At 44.3% G+C, this 19,932-nt stretch overlaps 1 protein-coding gene across 1 annotated transcript in view; it reads right to left on the reverse strand.

Moving 5' to 3' along the window:
• Positions 1-470: 470 nt before the first annotated feature.
• The window catches only part of LOC144819793 (carboxypeptidase A1-like), a 31,266-nt gene continuing 11,804 nt past the window's right edge, over positions 471-19,932 (reverse strand). Inside the window, exons 5-11 of the mRNA XM_078677542.1 lie at positions 18,697-18,798; positions 11,094-11,192; positions 10,089-10,190; positions 8,612-8,702; positions 7,461-7,660; positions 1,296-1,380; positions 471-865 (exon numbers count right to left, since the gene is read on the reverse strand). Of these exons, the coding sequence (XP_078533668.1) occupies positions 678-865; positions 1,296-1,380; positions 7,461-7,660; positions 8,612-8,702; positions 10,089-10,190; positions 11,094-11,192; positions 18,697-18,798 (867 nt within the window). The 3' untranslated portion in view covers positions 471-677. The remainder of the gene's footprint in view (positions 866-1,295; positions 1,381-7,460; positions 7,661-8,611; positions 8,703-10,088; positions 10,191-11,093; positions 11,193-18,696; positions 18,799-19,932) is intronic.

A 19,932-nucleotide genomic window follows, 5' to 3' on the forward strand; every position in this document is an offset into this window, starting at 1 on the left:
GCCATTTTCTTTTTCTTTTTTTTTTCTTGCTTTGGCTGATTCTCTTAAACATTGGCAACAACCTTATTTTCCACTCATGTCTTTCTAAAGTTAGACCTATTGTATTTGCCCTTGCTTGTTTTATCTCCCATGCCTGGTATTCTGCACTGCTGTCTGCCAGGATATGTTTGCCCTTGTGCAAGAATGTTGGACTGACTAGTGAAGAGCATTTTGCTCCATTTTTCTTAACTGGTTGGCCTGCAGTAGCAATTGCTGTAATGCTCGGGTATGAAATTCGCTATATTGTTAATCATGCATGCCTCATATATAAATATGTTATAACACCAAAATGCTGTTCAATTCTTTTTTGTTTAATTGCCGACATTTATCAAAGTTTATTTTATTGGTTGTGCTGCTTTCAATTTTGGAGCAGCGGACCCTATGTCACATGTTTGATTATATTAGGAAATGAAAACCAAGACAACATGAAATCAAGGTATAGGTTGTGATGTTTAATCGCTGCAATACAAAAAGTGATTTTGAGCAGCAGCCGCTTCCATTGTAGTTTCTATAGGCTGCTGTGATCTGTCCAGTCCTAGTTTTACCGAACAGGATCAACTCAGTCTTTGGGGCGTTTGAGCGTTATCCGTATTACCATTCTTTATTTCACCCTCTCCCTTTTAATTGTGCTTTCTTCTTTAGTAGGGGTTCTGCCGAGTGTGCTCGATGATCTTAAGAAGAGCCTCCCAGGTCTCCACTGCGGTGGGGATGATCTGATTGGCTGGCAGTACGAATCCATAGCGGCCGGTGTCGCGCAGCTCGAAGGTGTATGAGTACTTGATGCCCTGGTTGTAGGTCCAGTCAATCGTTCCTCCACTTGCTTGATCTATGTTTGAAACAGAAGTAGTGATGTTAATCGACCAAGGAGCCCACCTTTTAGGCTACCGTGTTACACTACCCCACACCATAGGGTTGACAATGCACCCTTTCCTTATCCTTAAATTGGGTCTACCTGTCCAGGGATTATTCTTTTTTGTCTGTAAGAGGCCAGAACATATCTACCAAATTAGTAAAACGGATTAGTGATGAGGGCACTTTACTACTGTACAGACTAGAGGTCATAGCAAAACTGGTGGCCGTGGTAATAGACAAATATGCAGGCAACAAAAAACCTCAAACTGTGTTTCTGACTTCCTTGGTCATCTAATTCCTCTGAAAAGAAGGTAGTGGTAAACATGCTCCTTCAAGGTACCTTGGTATCTACACAATAATAGGGACAAACCAGTGAGCAAACTCTCAAACTCAAGATGACTTACAGATGGTGGTGATGATGGTTCCATACTGGTACCTAGTCCCGTATTTGGACGACAGAGCAGAGACGGCATTCTTAGCCAGTTGATCCTAGGGGAAGAACCAGAAAGCAGAAGTTACTTGGGGTGCCCAAAGAACCAGCTCACGGAAGGAGCCTGATGACGTTTGTTCCCATCTACTAGTTATGAAAATGGATTTCACTTTGCAGCATGAAATGTTGATGAATTGAGTGAAACTCTTAATGCATTGGAAAAACAACTGGCACAGTTTGTGTTCTGGAGATCACTGGTCGTGTGTGGTTGAAGTTTTGATTTGTCAGAACAGATGCCTCCTTTAAAGCGCTTAACTGAATTCAGAACATAGAAGTTATTATCGTCTTGAAAGAATTGAGTTTACAAGATCCAATTTGAAGACACTCTACAGCTCATACCCATGAGGAGCCATATCACGATTCCGTGTTCTGCGCTATGCCGATGCTGAAGGGGTCTATGGGTTTATTATTTTTCGTGTCTTCAGTGCATATACTAACTCGAAAAATCCCCTAGCTAGTGCATGTTTTGCTGACAGCAAAGCTTGGAAACGCAAAGAGGCAATTACTGCTGTGTTTCCAAGCTCTGCAGTCAGCAGCCCGTGGACTAACTTGGAGATTTTTCAAGTTAATGTATGCACTGAAAATGCAAAACATGAATTCACAGACCCCTTTGCGGTGGCGTGGCGCAGTGCAGAAAACAAGATCATGAAACAGCCCCTGTAGTGTAAGTGCGAGTTTTACGTATTCAAATGTCTAGAAGCGCTAGTGTGGCATTATACTATCAATTAAGCCTGCAAGTGGTCTAATATGACATTATATTTCAAATGGATGGGGCCCACCTGGTGAAATAAAGGGGGCCTTATTATTATCCCGTTATTTGTGCAGTGCTGACACAGGAGGGTCAGTGTATTTCTTTTTTCCCCATCTACAGTATGTACATTAACTCATAATGCAGGTCTTTAAGTGGGCCCGGAACCTCAGGGTCTCAGACAAATCAGAAATTAAAACTAGATATTTAAATGTGTCCCTATTGGGTGCTATATGTGTGTCCTTAACAGTAATGGCAAAAATACGGATGGATTTCTGAACAATCAATGAAAAAAATGTTCATGTAATCCATGTCCGCCATTTAGTTCCTGTTTATATTTCGCACGTTCTACTTAATCTTGCATTCACTAAGAGTGTTTTCTATTTCCAGCATGCTGTGTATCTGCAGCATACTATTACTCTTTTGTAGTACATACTTTCAACTGAGTCGCTTTCAGGTGTTTATAACTGCCAGGACTGACAGCTCTGCAGCTGAGGCTGAAGGCCCTGTCAATTTCTCACAGTGCTTGTCAGTGGCTCAGAAAGGTGTTTAGAATAAATGGTCCTCCAATCTTTGGTCTCTCTGCAGAGCGCACAGAGCAATGGGCATGTATTCCAGTTGCAATTGTGATTCTTTGCAAATGTGGGTAAAGGAGGTACACAGTTGTCACAATATGACAAGGCAAAAGTAAAAGAAAATGTAGTGCTCACAGGTGAGTGGGCGCATTGTGTGTTGGGTGGTGAAGTGAGAAGATGGACGAGGAGTTGAGTGAAAAGGGCACACATGTCTAACATAGAATGAACATAACAGGATTGAGACACTCCAAAGAGCAATGCCCCTTCTAAACTCCTAACTTACTCCTAATTTACGTTTCACAATTTCAGAGCTGAACTATTTTTAATAATTATAGACAACAAAATTGTTTTTACGTATGCCTCTCATAGAGAGCCTTTGTCATTTATTTCAGTTTCAGGAAGTCCTAACTCCTTGCTATGATATCACAACAGTTGATAACAAAACTCGTTACCCACTATTGTGATGCCATAAAAGGCTTCCAGGCTGACAGGGCTCTCTGATGTTTTTCAACTCGGGGTTCTGAGTGGCATCATAGACAACTCGAGCTTCACTCCTCTATTTGACATCACTCAGAACCCCACGGTGAAAAACAACCGTAATTCACTCATACCCATTTATAAGATCATAACCTTTGACAAGGCCTGTAGTCCTGGCTGTTTTAGATGTAGGTCAGTTGCTGCGTTATATATATGGAAGCACTGACAGAAAGTTTTAACAGGAAGACAAACATATGCTAGGTGGCACACTGTGTCATTCATAGAAATTCAGTTTACTTGGTTAAGCCACCCTCTTAATTACACTAGCTACGACCCTTTTAGAGACCCCTCGCACATTTTCTCCTTCCACTTAAGGCTTAGTCATGAACTCCTGCTTAGTTAATGTGATACTGACAGCAGAGCTCAGAACCGTGATGGTGCAGTTACTTCTCTGTGTTTCTAGGCTCTGCGGTCTGCATCCCATTCACTAGGTGGGAGATATTTAGTTGCTTAATGTATGCACTGAAGTAAAGCGCAGACCCCTTCAGAGCAATGCGAGACGCGCTTTGCGTCCTGTCCTCTCTCGCTGACTGTGTTCGCTGCACATGAGGAGGTTCTCAGCCCTTTTACCGGTCCCAGTGAGCACCCGAATGTGCGGAAAACACTAAGAGCTCCACCTTCATGGCGCATCCCTCCACTTCTTCCTTTGATTCCCATTCAGATAGGGGGGCTATTAAGGAGGATTCTGAACTGCCCAACAAACGGAAGTGCAAAGTGCGGCATGTGAGACCTGGTATACCACCCAACAAGAACCTGTTGTTTGACCTAAGAGAGACTGTACAATCTCGTTCCACAGAATGGGTCCCCTGTATGGAGGTGGCACATTATGCACAAGCTAATCTGCGTCAGGGCTTTGAGAGGGAGGTATGCAATACATTTGTGTTCAGAGTGCCCGCACCCATATTTGCTGGGAAAGGTGGTGGCTACACCAGAGCTCGAGTCCAACATGGCCACGTTCCTTACGAAATTCTAAAAGACCCCAAGAATGGACTGGATAGAGCCTGGTGGGGCTGCCAAGGCAAACTGCTCAACATCTTCCGCTCGATCACTAAAATACTTGATCTGGTAGTTCAGGCTGAGGATAATCATGCCCAATTGGATCCTGGCGAGGTAGTGGAGTGGGCGCCGAGGGCTTTGTGTCTTTTAGGTTACTCCAATTGCGCCTTGTACTCCAAGCAGCGCAAGTCAATTCTAATACGCATCGACCTCAACTCACAGAGTTGGCCTTCACTGAGGCTGGCACATTGGCCAACGGGTTGCTATTCGGTGACAAATTTGTCAAAGATTTGGAAAAGTATGTGTCAAACTTTTTGGCCTTAGAAAAGGAACAAACATTTTTGAAGGTCTTTAACGGGGGCCTTTTTGTTAGGGCTGGACGCTATTGTGGCCGAGCGCCAGGCCGTGCCTTCCAACAGACCACATATGGATATGCACCCAGAGGAGGGGGCGCCCCTCAACGTTACTCAAACTTCTAGTCACACAAAATCGAGGCAGACAAGGTTGTGTCCAGCGTGGGGGTTACTGTAGAGGAGATAACACCACAGATGCCTCTTTTGCAGGTGAGCCTTCTTCCTCTATCAGAGGTTACAGTGGCGGAACTGATTCAGTTGTTTTATCACAATTGGTTGACGATTTTGCAAGACCCATGGGTGTTACAGACAGTACATGTGTTTCAACTAGAATTTCACTCTGCTCCTCGTCAGGGAAAGCTCCCGCCACCTCTCCATTTTTCCCAAACCGAGAGGTCTTTCATAAACGAAGAGGTTCAATCCCTCATAACCAAAGGGATGTATGATGGTACAACGCGTGCTTTCACAACGCGTACCATTACCACGCAGGTTTTACAACGCAAGTCGTTACAACGACTTGCTTTGGGGGGCACTGGATAGTGAATAGTTTAATTTACTATTCCAACTCCAGTCCCCGTGGATAGTAGGGAAGGTGTTGGATAGTAATTTAACTATTCCCTATCCTACAGCGCCCTCCAGTGCAAGTCGTTGTAACGACTTGCGTTGTAAAACCTGCGTGGTAATAGTACCGTGTGGTGAAAGTTTCATTGTAAAGGATGTTTCCCTAACCAAAGGGGCAGCGACAGAGACAACCTTACATCCCACGGGATTGTCAGTACGATCTTCTTGGTTCCCAAGAATATCAGGGCTTTTGCTTGGTACTCAACCTGAAAGCCTTCAACTTTTGGATTGTGTATCGCTACTTCAAGATGGAGGGCATACATTTATTACCAGATCTCCTGCAAAACGGCAACTAGCTGGTTTGTTTAAATCTATGCGTATTTAGAGGTACCCATCTTCGCCTCACATCGAATATTTCTGCAATTCCAATGCCAACATTGGTTGTACAAGTTCACCGCCATTCCCTTCGGTCACTCCTTCGGCCGGTAGTACAGTGCCTTCGAGAGAGATGGGTGTGATTGATCATTTACTTGAATGATATTCTCGTCAAGAGACAAGGCAGAGAAACAGTTCTCTGTTATTTATCTTGGGCGGGACGTCTCCTTCAGGATCTGGGGTTTGTCCTCAACAAGGAGAAGTCAGTCATGGTGCCATCTCAGCTATGGATTATCTGGGTTTCCAAGTGGACTCTGTCCGGGCCAAACTTCTCCTACCATTACAGAAAAGGTTGTCCATCAAGAAAGAGTTGAGGAGAGCCCTTGTCTCTCCGACTATATCCTTGAGAACCCTGGCTCGCCTTGTGGGATTACTGGCTTCTTCCAGCATAAGAAAATTCCCAATCATCGCAAGGGTCTGTCTTTCTCCGAACAGATTTCCTTGACGGAGAAGGTCAGGACGGAAATGTCCTGGTGGCTAGAACACATGGATGCCTGGAACAGCAGAGTCATCTTTGCTTCAACCCCATAAGTGACAACAGAATCGGAGGCCAGCCACTGGGGCTGGCGAGCCCATTGCGGCTCTGTAGAGACTGGAAGTAGGTGGTCCGTGGAGGAACACTCGCTCCACATCAACTGTCTGTAATTACTGGCGGGGTCCTTTGTGATTCACACATTGTCCCCACACAAGGTGAGTTGTTGTATCCTAATGTGGAAGGACAATGTATCGGCGGTATGTTACATGAACCACTTAGGTGGGACGAAGTCACGACGTTTGGAGAAGATTGCCAAGGACTTTTGGCATTACGCCTGCATCAGATTTCGGTGAATGAGGATTTGACATTTTGTAAAGAATTCATGTTTGACTAGAAGCTTTCAAGTTGTCACTACAATATAACTCCCTCCCTAAAACTCCGAGAGGATCCCATGTCAAAAAGACCTAATGGTGCAGTCCAGGGCTTTCCTTTGACAAACACTTGCAGTCGGTGGTGTAGACTAATTGTGGTAATTCATAGAAATGAAGAAAAACACAGAGTATTGTGTAGTCAAATGAAAACCCAGGACTAGAGCATTGCGTTGTTGGTCGCATGGAGTTATCCAGTCACCTTAATAATAAGGGGCGTGCCAGTTAACCTCGGTTAATTAAAAATCATATACATATTAGACAAGTACATGACTAAAGTTTTAACTGAGACACCATGGTATTCAGCAAATTTTGCTCATATCTAGAAAATGATTTTACACAAGGGTGCAGGAGCCAACCAAGCCTTCCGGTGTTTGCATGCTGGGACTTGTACGCCCCTTACTGTAATGCTAACTTTACTTTGAAACTACATATCCTAATGTAGAATATATATGTGTGCGTGTTTGTCTGTGTGTGCATGTGCGCCCGTTTTATCTGTAGCACCTCGTGTGCCCCGCCGCCCATCCCCTTTATAATCATGTCTAGAGATGCCACGGTATGGAAAGCAGTGAGGTGCACACAGGTGTGATGGCACCTCTCGGCTTCGCCTCTGGCAGCCATCATTCCTGCCCCAAACCCTGACAACGTTTAATGGCGACACCATAGTGGAACTAGATTTTGACATTTTCTTTTGGCGGCAGGAATATTGCTCAAGGGCGGGAGGGGGTGTGATCCCGTAAGAAACCTGCTGTTCGCAAATGCTAAGAATCGCTGTATTTTAATAGAATTATCTAAGAAATATGACACCTGTCTCTTTAATTTCGTGTCGCCCTCTTCCAAACTGACTTCCCTATTCTCCCTCCAGGGGGATCTTTAGCTGTGCCCATTTCCTAAAACTCAAAAGCAGTAAAGATGCGTAAGAGGCTCTAGATGAAAATTAGATAACACACTAAACACACATCAGGCCTTACCAGCTCCTGGTAATCAGCAGGGCGTGCAGTAGTGTATCCGTAGGGGTACAGCAGCAACTGGGAGTAGCTGTGGATGGAGACAAAGCCCTTGATGTTGCCGTGAGACTTGACAAAGTCCACAATGGCCTTCACCTCTGACTCGGAGTTGGCTCTTGGTCCTCTGTAGGTCTCGCTGCAGGGGTTTGAGCTCGCGCCAGCACCTGTGGAGGAAAAAAAGCATTGTTCTGTGGATGCTTTGCAAATGCATGGATTCCCCTTGCTAGGTGGGTTCCCGAAGGCTCTGTTTCTTTCGGATCCAAGACTGACAACTCATTGGCTGGTAATGTAACTCTCTGGAGACCTCTTTCATGCACTGGGTGATTGTGACCCACACTGGAGTGCAGTGGAATGCAGTTAAATGAAATGCTACTCAATGGAAGGCACTGGCTCTCACTAGAAGGCAGTGCCACTTATTGGAAAATAATTGTCCTTGGAAGATGGGGTCACTCATTGAATGAAGTTGGTGTTCTTCTGTGGACAACCTCAGGCCCTGTAGACTGTTTCCCCAGCACACATGCACCAGTACAGACATGTGGTGTCACTCACCTGAAGCCAGTGCTATTAACTGTGAGGTCACCTGACTTAATGGAATGCTGAGCCACAATTTTAAAGCAGTGCTGCCTATTCCAAGGTTTCCTCATTTTTTGGACAGTGCTACCACTTGACTTACTGGAGGTTGCCTCACTCTTTTAACGGCAGGGCCAATCAGTGGACAACTGTGCTACTCTTTGGAAAGCACACCAGCTTAGTCCCGGGAAGGAAGTATCACTCATTCGAATCAGGACTACTTATCGCAGTGGTTGGTTAACTCTTGATATGAAGTGTCTCTCGCTGGATGGCACAGTTGCCTTACTCTTTGGAAGGCAGCGCCACTCAGGGGAGAGACATTACTGCTTAATGGAAGGTTGTCTCCCTCACTGTGGACACAGCACTTCGCTGACTTATTTATGATATTATGAACTCCTGCAGCACATCACTATTCAGCATCCTTACTAATGAACCTTATTCCAAATTTCCTTAAATATATATGCTTTGCGTGCCCTTTCAGTATTTCCCAACTTAACAGAACTGACTTGAAGACGAAGGATGTAAAATACCCAAGTGCACCTTACCTCCAAAGCCTGCATCCCAGTTTCTGTTGGGATCCACACCAAGACAAGAGGAGCCGGCATTGATGGATCGGGTTTTACGCCACATGCGGTTCTGTAATTGATCATAGAGGAGAGGTTCTGTGTTAGTATTGTCCCATTTATAATCACAAGCAATTCTGTCACCCCATGGCTCCTTTCTCCATACATGTCTATTAGACAGGTGCTGGTAAGGCGCAGAACCTTACTAGTAGTAGGTATCTTCATTGTGCAATGCAGCAGCTAACTGCGATGTGACACGATGCCCCAATTTGACATTATGTTGGTGTTCATTGTCCCAGTGCGAGCACACAAGCAATGGTCAGATGTGACATCACTGTGCTCTCCAATGATCACATTGCCACAGAATCAAGTCAAATGTGTACAAAAGTGAGTGCCAGGCTACTTTTCAGATGAGTGGTAATGGAAAATCCTGGCATTTCTCGTAAGAATGCTTGAACAGGAGGGGAATACTGTGGTGGAAGAAATGCCAGCAATTGATTGATATCCTTTTCTGACTGCAGTTGAGATACTCTGGGGGATTTGAAGCAGGATGTGGGTAAGAATCATTCAGTGGTCTCAAACATGTTAATTCTCATGAGGAAGAAATGTCTCTGCACAAGAGTCTGCCCTGCATATTGCTGATTAACTGTGATGGTATTCCATCAGAATACTAACCATAAAATATGATGGGGAACTAAATATTAAGTAAAAAAAATATTGTGAACTTAAGTATAGGTTTACTATATGTACCTCCACATATATGTACCTTGACTTTTCATATACATCTTCAAAATACGTAAATGTGGAGTTAAGATTAGTAAACATAGACTCACTGATGTGCACTTACTTTCATAATATTTTGGACCTCTATATTTAGGTCACAATCTTTTGGCCCAAGGATATTTTTTGTCCTCAGTATGTTGACACACACGACAGGGACTGTTCCAGGGGCGTACCTGGAATCCTGCCTGAGAGCTATTTGACGCTTTGCGAGCACTGGTACACTGGGAAGGATGAAGCCGATGGGAGTGAAATGGCTAACCAGGAGCACTAGATATGGAATATGACAAATCCAAGAAGGGAACCACAGAGGGAAGGGCAAAACCCAACAAAGGTGGTGGAACAAGAAGTTGGGTACAAACTGAGCGTCTGTATGGGAGACGTAACAATTGCTGTTGCCATACATACATGATGGCTCATAAGGAACACATATACTGTTGGTGTCTCTAATGATCCAGTGGATTTACTAGCTAAGGGGAGCAGTGAGACAAGTGTGTGTCTGTGTGTGTACCCTGTCTTGTTCCAACTGTACCCCATTGAAAGAAAACTTTTCTACAGTCATGTAAGTGGAAATGTCCATGACACAACACTTTGTGTTTGTTTCAAATGAGCTGTACCAGAATGCGTTACTTTGGTTTGGTATTTCATATCACAAAAAGTTGTCACTGACGTAACGTACCGATGAGTGGGTGTATGCATAACCATCAGGGTTGGTGACAATTTCCAGGAGGATGTCCATGCTGTTCAAGAGGCTGGGATTGTTAGCATGGTCATCAACAATCTGAAAGGAGAACAACAGAGCATCACTAGTGAACAAAGGCAGTCTAAGTCATGACATCTCTGGGTGCCAGTTCCTGGTCCACGACTGGAACTGCGCACCAAGAAATGCAGCTATTAATTTCTCTCTTATGCATATTGGGGATCTCATATGTGCCAAATGTATATTTTGACAACTTTTTTTTACATATATACATATAACTAATTGCAATTTGTTTACTTATACACTGCACTTATTTTGGACTTTTCATATAATGACGGTCTGGCAATAACTAAAGTTTGCAACAGAGATATTGCCAATTGTACAATCTACCCCTGTGGTAGAGGTGTCTTCTTCTAATGTCCACGGTTGGGATGGCGGGCCATTAAAGCAGATACATTTCAGGCTCCTGCAGACAAGCCAAGCTTGTCTTGTCTGAGAAATTAGGAATCTACACAAAGGATGACGTTGCCCTCTCTACAGTCAATGCCGTTTCACCAATAGAAGCAAACATACCTTCAATTTTTTTCTAAACTTCTAAACTAGGTGCTGATTTGCCAACGAGTGGGTCACCTGTCGGGTTATGTTCAAATTTATACATATTTCTAATATCTTTGGTGCTTGACACCAAGTGGCTTCTCCAAGAAAGAGTTGAAGGATCCCAGAATGTTTCCCCTGACCCCCACCAATCTGAGAATGCAGAGTAGCAGGCCACTATCGAAAACCCGGGTCCACCCTTCTGAAGTCTTCATCATCCCAACTCCACCAAACACACGATTCCCTCTTTTACACTGAGACCAGTTCATGCAATCAATGTTGTCTTCCTATAAGATGTACTACACTCGTTGCCACTGGGTGTGGCACAGCATAGCCATCCATCCGGTCGAACAGCGCCCACCCAGTAAACTGCGGTCAATCATACTGTACCTTCTTGGCGAACCACACTCCGCTGGCTTGGGTGACCCATTCCCGGGAGTGAATGCCAGTATCGATCCAGAAGGCTGGGCGGTTGGGGCCAGTGCTGAACTGTAAAGAAAAAGGGTAGTATGTCTGATATAGGAACTATAGATCGCCCAGAGGTTTCCTTGTTGAAAAGTAAGACCAAAGCAGACAAAACGTAGCCTGAGCTGCTCTGGAGACAACTATAAACTGAAGTACTGCACTCCATCGGGGAGTATTTCAATGTGTTACGGTTTAGAGGGTTGAAATTATTAAAATATACACTTGGTGACTTCAGGCCTCCTCATTACTCTCAAACCCTACTTGGTATACAGCTTTCCCCTTGGTCTTTCACAGCTTTTCCTGATCTGTATTTATTTCAGTCACTTTTTAACTAATTGACTGTGTTTTTAGGTCGAGCCTTCGCAGCGCATGCGCTGCAAAGGAAAACGACCTTTTCCTAGTGCTTTGGCTTTTCAGCCAAGCACATGCACGCATTGCCATTGCCTTCAATGGCAACGCTTGCACGTCAGGAGATCCACTCGCGGGAGCGCGCGGACCATCTGCTCGCAATTATCGCTCTTGAAAGTGAATCTCTCCCCCCTGCTGCTGCGTGAGCGCTTATTTTTTTTTTTAAAGCGTCCGATACCGGGCTTTTACTTTAATAGCGGCCGTGCCCCTATAACATCACCCCATCCCCAGCCCTCGCCGCCCACAACAGCCATAGATAGCTGCACATTTTGGATTAACAGTAAGAAAAGAAGGCCCGACTCCAGGAGATATGCCATATCTGCCAGTTACTGTATGCATCGCTTAAACAGCGGCCATTAAAGATTACACTGGGTGAACACCATGTGGTGGGGTGTGATACGGGGCAAAGACGGCGTTACTACCTGTACACTTCATGTAGGTTATAGCCAGCGCATGAACATCGAGAACGAGGGGTTTGGGGGGTGTTGAAGTGATATACGTCGTCTTAAGAGCGCTTGCTTGATAAGCGCTCGGTAGAGTGCAGTAACGCTTTTTATCTAACTGAGTAGATACAGGTTGAGCACTCCAAGGAAGAAAGCTGTGGTACACCTTACGGAATGTGCGTGTGTACGTGGTGTGGATTGCTTCCTAACCAGTATGTCTTCACGTCTTTTTTCACAAAAGAAACACTCGCTTTGTCTCTGTCCAGTCTCCGTCATATCTGCAGCCTTGGGATAAAGCCAATATGAGCGACCTATATACGGGACTCTCTTAAATGCATATATTTAAACACACGCATGCATTCTTACTTTGACTGTTTGTAGTAATAAACGCAGGTGGCGCTCTTTAGCCACACCCTAAGTAAAATGAGGCGCATTCGAATATTTAATACGTTTCTTAATAGAACTTTAACGAAAGTGGCACTCCCTCCTTCCTACCTGTCCTGTCTCCACTTATGGGTATTTTGGCAGCATAATATTGTGCTGTCTGTTTGTTCTTGGTAGACTCCATCATAGAAAAACTGTATTATAATAATCACACCGATTTTTGAGACTTAAAATTCGAGTCAGGTGTTTATGCGGCACTCTGTGTTTAGTTTGAAGAACTCGAAACCATTTAACATAAGCAAAAATAATCAAGGAGCGGAGATATGGGGGGGAGGGGAGGTGGAGGGTAGAGCTTTTCTCAGAATTGTAGACTATCAGCTAGATTCATCAAAGACCCGTTTTGCGAGTCTTTAATAGCGATTCATAAGGAATCGCTATTAAGGACTTGCAAAACGGGATTCATGTAGGAATTGCAATAAATATTGCGATTCCTACATGTTCCTTATTTGCGATTAGCAAATTGCTAATCGCAAATAAGGAATAACTCCCCATGCATTCCTATGGGCCTACAGGCCCATAGGAATGAATGGGGAGTTATTCCTTATTTGCGATTAGCAATTTGCTAATCGCAAATAAGGATGCGATTTCAAGGGTGCCAGGGGTGTCCAAAGGACACCCTGTAACACCCCTGAAATGCAACATTACACAGGTGTTGCGCACACACATGTCCAAAGGACATGTGTGTGTGTAACATGCAACAGAGAATAATGCACTAAAGTGCTTTATTCTATTTTTTTCGCTATTTACCACGAGGTTTGACTTTGTGGTAAATAGCGGTCCTAAATTGCGAATTCGCAATTTTTAAATGTTTCATGAAAAGCATTTAAGGAATCTCTAATAGAGATTCCTTAAATGCTAATCCTCGCATATTTGCGAATTCTTTATTAGCGATTTTTGCATTTGGGATGTTGAATCCCAAATGCAAAAATTGAACTCGCAAAGGGCCAGATTCTCAGAATCTGGCCCTTTTGCGAGCGCATTTCGCTTGATGAATCTGTCCCTTTGTGCCGGTATTAAACCCAGGTCTCCTCTGTCTGTTAATGTAATTAACTTATCCGATTTATCTCTTCTCCATCATTCCCAGCCTAACTGAGTCCATAAACATTTAAAAACATGCACCAACACTTCTCGGCCCACCCGTCACTGAAGATACACCTCAGTGTATCCGAGCACCACAACTCTAGTCCCGCCTCCCTTTTCATGCACTCTACAGCTTATGCAATGCTGATTCCCGCACTGTACCCTCTCTTCGGCACTACTGGTGGTTCTATACAGCTGTTCTTTATGCAAGCAATAGGTTTTTACTGGGGTATGCTGCGGATGACGAAATGGGAGTTCCCTCCGTATTCCGCTTGCTGCGGGTGTAGTGCCTGCTGCCGGGCCAGGGAGCCAGTGTCTGCTGCCTCCAGGCTCGGTTTCTATTGTTTGCTTCAAACCTTACAACCAGTGCAACCCTGCTGCAGGTCTCTGGTGCAGGCGGGCACCAGGCTCCAATTCCCTATCTCCAGGTTCAGTTTCGATTGCCCCCCCCCCCCAACTGCAACCCCCACTCGTTTGATTTAATTATTTTCAGTTTTATATAGCGCACTGAAGCGCTTTAGATGAGTTCCAAATTGCAGTGCAGAAGGTCCAATTCATATTTTTGGCACTGGGATATTAGGTGATTTGCTCAGAATCATAGCATTTATTTATTTATGCGATTTTCTATAGCGCGAACTTTACCCGAAGGTGTCAGAGCGCTTTACATAAGAACCAGTTGAAAAACATAAGGACTTAGGATTACATGCGTTAAAAACAGGATACACACGGAAAAGATTGCAAATGTACAAGATGTAAAGTCACACAAGGAGGAGATACAAGTGGATATACTCTGAGTCACATAGGAATGGTAGAGAGTACAAAGGTCTACCGCATATACTAGTGATTAGAGGTATCTCTATATACATAGGGAAGGGATACGAATGGATATACTCTAAGAGTCACATAGGAATGGTAGATAGTACAAAGGTCTACTGCATATACTAGTGATTAGAGTTCTCTATATACAAAGGGAAGGGATACGAATGGATAGACTCTAAAAGTCACATAGGAGACTAGTGATTAGAGTTCTCCATATACAAAGGGAAGGGATACGAATGGATAGACTCTAAGAGTCACATAGAAATGGAAGAGAGCACACCGGTCTACTGCATATACTAGTGATTAGAGTTATCTCTATATACATAGGGAAGCGATATGACTGGATATACTCTAAGACTCACATAGGAACGGTAGATGGTACAAAGGTCTACTGCCTATACTAGTGATTAGAGTTATCCCACTATACATATATATACACACATTGTAGATTCCCTTAGGCAGAGTTCCGTTAAGTGGGGTCGTAGGGGGGACGTGGTCACAACACCAAGGAAGGGTGGGAGGGAATCAAGGGTAATGCTGAGCCCACACCAGAACTCGAACTCTGTTCCCCAGTGTATGCCTTTTTGGCTGCATCTCCTCAACCTTCATACCAACCTTCTGTATACCCGTGGTGCAGGCAGATACTAGCGCACAATGTCCCCTCTCCAGTCTCCATACACCTTTTCTTGTGCAAAATATCCGTCCCGCACTACGGCCCCACCCACCCTTGCTGCCTGTGCCTCTCCAGACACGTGCTTTTTTGCTGCTTTGTCTCTTGCATTAGCTGTTCGTGCACTGCGCCCCAGACAGGGGCGGATTGGCAAGGCGGGCATTCGGGCATGGGCCGAAGGGCCGGTGCCTCAGTGCCCTCTGTGGGCCGTTTTTTTCTCCCCTGTCCCAGTCCACAGAGAGTGGACTAGGAAAGGGGAGAAAAAAAACCAGCCCACAGAGTGCACGGAGACAGACAGAGAAAATGAAAGCAGCCTCGCTGTGTGGCCGGACGATTGTCAGCTGTGGCCTCTCCTTCACCCCTGCCCTGCCAAGCAATCAAGCTGAGGCCTGGCTGGGGAGGGGTGATTGTTTGCAAGAATCGGCCTCCCTGGGGGCCAGGTGTTTCTCAGGCCTTTGAGCCATTTTCACCTCGGCCCCCCTGGGGCCCATGCAGCCCAGAAACGGTGTTAGTCTTAACACCTCGCCCACAGCCCTTCACATTCAGGGCATAGTGGGCGAGGAAGAATGGGTCTTGCTGTGGGGGCCAGGTGATGTTTTGAATTTTTTTATTTTATTTATTTATGCGATTTTATATAGCGCTGACTTTACCCGAAGGTGTCAGAGCGCTTCACACTAGGAACAGCAATAATACATGAGGAGAAAAATTACAAGTGGACAAATTACAAAAGTAAACGTTAAGTTACATGAATCAAAAGTGACAATAGTGAGCAACTAAAATACATGAGGTAGCAATCGGTACATTACAGGAGGAAAAAGTGATATGTGTGCAGGTTACAAAAGCGTACAAAGTACAAGTAGAGGTATAATACTGCAATAAATGGCAGACACTCCAGCACAAGAACAAACGTTACGTAGGCAATGGTGGCACTTGTGCAAGTATCTAAAGCAAACAAAAGTGAGAGGTAGCATACAGTGTGATACCAGAGAAAAGTGACGTGTGCAACTTACAAAAGGGTACCATACACAGGTACAAGGGTAATACTACAGTAAATGGTAAACACTCAAACTGCCAGAACACACTGGGAAGGCACTTCCCATGCACCAGCTTCACCTCAGCCTCCCCCCTGGCTACCCGGCTACCTTGGATGACCCAGAAAGCTGTGTTTTGTGCTCCCCTACCAGGACATTTTCCCGAGGCCTGGAGGGCTGAATAATTTACTAATTGCAAGGGCCTTACCTCTGTTCATGTGCTCCTGAGCTGAAGGTCTGGGGAGGGCTAAGCAGGTTAGTAATAGCGGGGGCTTTGCTGCTTTTCAGGTGCTCCTGTGCTGGAGGGCTGGAATAATTTTGTGACAGAAAGGGGCCTTGCTATTTTTTTTAGTTGCTCAGCATGTAGGCCATTGTCACCTTGGCCCTGTGTCCTGTGCAAGAACAGTATCCTCCCCCTTTCATTCCCTGTCTGTGCAAATGGTGTTTCATGAAAGGGCACGCCCCTTAAATGTGGGCCACGCCCCTTAAATATGGGCCACGCCTCTTGAATGTGGGCCACTTTTTTCGTCAGTGCCCGGGCCGAATTGTGATCCCAATCCGACCCTGGCCCCAGAGCTGTAAGTGCATTGGTGCCACATCAATCCCAGCCCCCTTTCTCCAGTCTCAGTTGCTATCGCACCGTTTACCTTTCGAGTAGAGAGCAAGCAAAAGCAGAGGCTCGGTGTTCTGCTTTGCTGAGTAACCGCCCAGTAACAGAGATGTCAAATTGGCCAGGACACATTTCACAAGGGCTTGTTTTAATTTGCTTTCGGGGGTTTGTTATCCACGGATTCACTTTTTCAAATTGGAAATACAAGTCCCAGAATGCACATACAAACCCTGGATTGGACATGAAATTTCAGAATGTTGCGTTTGTGTGTTTTTTTCATTTTTACACATTTATTTTTTAGACTTTCTGTATTATTCACGTATACCCCACACTACAGAAAATGTATCTATGCCCAAGTAGACATATGTGTATTCATATTCTAAAGCATCATAACGAGCAACAAAAGACACCACAAAGCCAGTCCGTACATCACAGTGCTTAATTTGTAACGAGTAAGTTCAGAGGCCCAAAGTTGTCTACGGATCCTGCCACTTGTTCTCCCGAAAACATCGCATAAGAAAAATAGTTATTCATTTTGGAAGGGGGTACCCAAACCAACTTAAAAAACACCCTGGTTAGGTCACAACACGATTCCAAGAGAGTCTGTGCACTGCACCTGGAAGTTGTGGAACAAACCTCAAGCACTTTCCACAGAAATGTTGAAGCACTAACCGTTTTAAAGTTCAGTGAACAGCACAGTAAATTCCCCAAGCCATTTTACAAAAATATAGAACATGTAATCAGCAAAAAGATACCAAAATTATTAAAAACGCATTAGGTGACCCAAATGGTCGGGGCACGCTGGTATCCTCTCTGATCCCAGATGTGCTTGTTGCCAGTCACTGGTGGCAGACTTTTACCATACCATATGGTCTGGTAATGTCCCAGGGGTGTCTGCAGAAATTTGTTAAGATCTGGGGGAAACTGTGGGACTACTACGAACTGTCAAATTCCACATTGGGATCTGTGTGCCTTGAAATGCTGTCCTACAATTGTGGTCAACTGGAGTAGCATAGGGGAGCAGCGGTTGTATAGCTGATGCTTTTTGACTTCGTCATAAAAACCAATAACATTTGTTTATTAAAAAATTGCATTAGGGTTACAGGAGATTTTTTTTGCATTTTGGGTCAAAATGCAACAAGATTATATAACGTGTAGTCTCCCAGTCCCCTATCGTTCTTAGTGATACTGCCTTTGTTAACAAGCATTGGCATAGCCAATAGGTCTCGCCTTTGGGACCTTATAAGTATTTAGTTATGCAGCATAATAACCTTGGTGCAACAACATCAACTGTTGTATGGCTAAATACTTATACGATCCAAAAAGCCAGACCTATTGGCTATGTCAATGCTTGTTAGTATCTGTCGATGCCACTGAAAGGAATGTATTATTCTTAATATACCCCTGAACCTCTCCTTTCAGTTGTATATGGCGGCCTGCATCTCTAGAGTATTTTTTGTAAAGATAAGGTGGCACTAGTGAGGATCTGAGCTTTTTAGGGCTGGCTACAACTGTTTGAATGTGTTTAGGGACATTGTTATCTGGAGATATGTGATCACTACAATATTACTTCACATTTTGGTGCTGAAGCACTAGAAATTAAAATTCCTCTTAGTCCCCTAGGATAATACTGGGGCAATGGCACATCTCAACACAGTATCAACGGAAGGGGACTGCTTCCCTTTAGTGCTAAGGGTCCAAAGCTATGTAACTCTCCATCCCGAGGGGTTGTTTATTGAAGCATCTGATAAAACAAAGTGCATTTTAGTACTGAGATGTATCTTTCAAGAATTGCCATACTTTGAAATCACTACTCTAAACAATGCCCACAGGATTTTCGACCCAGAATATGTTTTTCATTATCAATGGCACCATTTTTGGTTGCAAGGTCCCTCAATAAACAGAGCACTGAAGATCTGTATCTTAACCAGATATCCATGGACAATGATTATATACAAGTTACATTAGGACAGACTCCCTTGCATTGCATGCAGTATGAGTTACATCTTTGGGTTCCACTTACCTTCAAGACATAGAGTGGGCGGCCCTCGTAACTCTTGCCGATCTGGATCTTACTGACCAGTCCTGGGTTCTCAGCCACCAGCGCATCCATGAATGCGTAAATCTGTGCATAGAGAGGAGGCCAAGCGTTAATTGGGTCGGGCATCTCTCCTCACTTGGACTGTTATGTTGGGGTACATTTTATATTTTAGTCGCAATAGCACAAGGGTAATAATTTGAAAATGTACCTTTTTGCCATGCTGGTAAAACATTCTCAGTATTGTCTGTGCTAATAACAAAATATTTATGTAGGCCACAAGGTACAGGTTGTATTCCCAGTGGGGCCGACTCTCCTTTTCATCCACTTGAAGTCAATAACACAAGTTGGATAAAGATAATACTTGTTACTTAGGCCCTTCTTTAAATCTTGCTGGTATGTGTTCTCCATCACAACGGTGACGGTATACACATACCACCAAGACTGTGGTCCGCCGTCCCAATTTAAAAGCAGCAGACTTTAGGTTTACCCACAGCAGAGACTACTCTGTCTGTGTTGTGATTAAACCCTCCTACAGCCCTATGGAGTAAAGACTGTCGGAGGCAGACCTCTCATTTAGATAGGCAGAATTACACATTGGTTTTCACTGCCCTTCACCGCAGGGAAATCCTGGTGCTAAGGGGTAGTTAAAACTGCTAAATGCTCCCCTGCCATGGGAGATGACTCTCATGGAGAGGGGAGCATTTTTTTTTTATTTTAATAAGGAAAATCCCGCTTCAGGATTTTCTTTTTTAAAATAAAAAAAGAAAACAGTTTGATGTATGCTCTATCATGCTGACGGAGCCGTGCTCCAAACTTCAAAAAGCATTGACAGAAACCATGGTGAAGAGCTTCCTGACAATGATTTAAGAAATAACCACCTGCTTGGTCTAACTCTGACAAAATCCATAAAATAACAACCAAGATTGAATCCTTCAACCTTCCTACTGGACTCTGCTCTGTAGCTTCTTTCAAAGAGTTAGTTATGCCACTAGCATGAATCTTAAAGTCTTGTTTAAAAAACTCTCTTCGGTTTGGCTGGGTTCCCAGTAAGGTAGAACATGACATCAAGTTAGCGCAAGCACCAAAGAGGTTTCAACTACTGTCCCATCATCTCTCTTCTCTGCCTGAACAATATCCTGGCACAAGCGGTAACTAAACATTTACAGGAATAAGTACGCACCCATAACTTCCCTCAGCCTCAGGACAGAGGGCACAGTG

This window comes from Lissotriton helveticus, chromosome 1_1, assembly GCF_964261635.1.
Source record: "Lissotriton helveticus chromosome 1_1, aLisHel1.1, whole genome shotgun sequence".
NCBI lineage: Eukaryota > Metazoa > Chordata > Amphibia > Caudata > Salamandridae > Lissotriton > Lissotriton helveticus.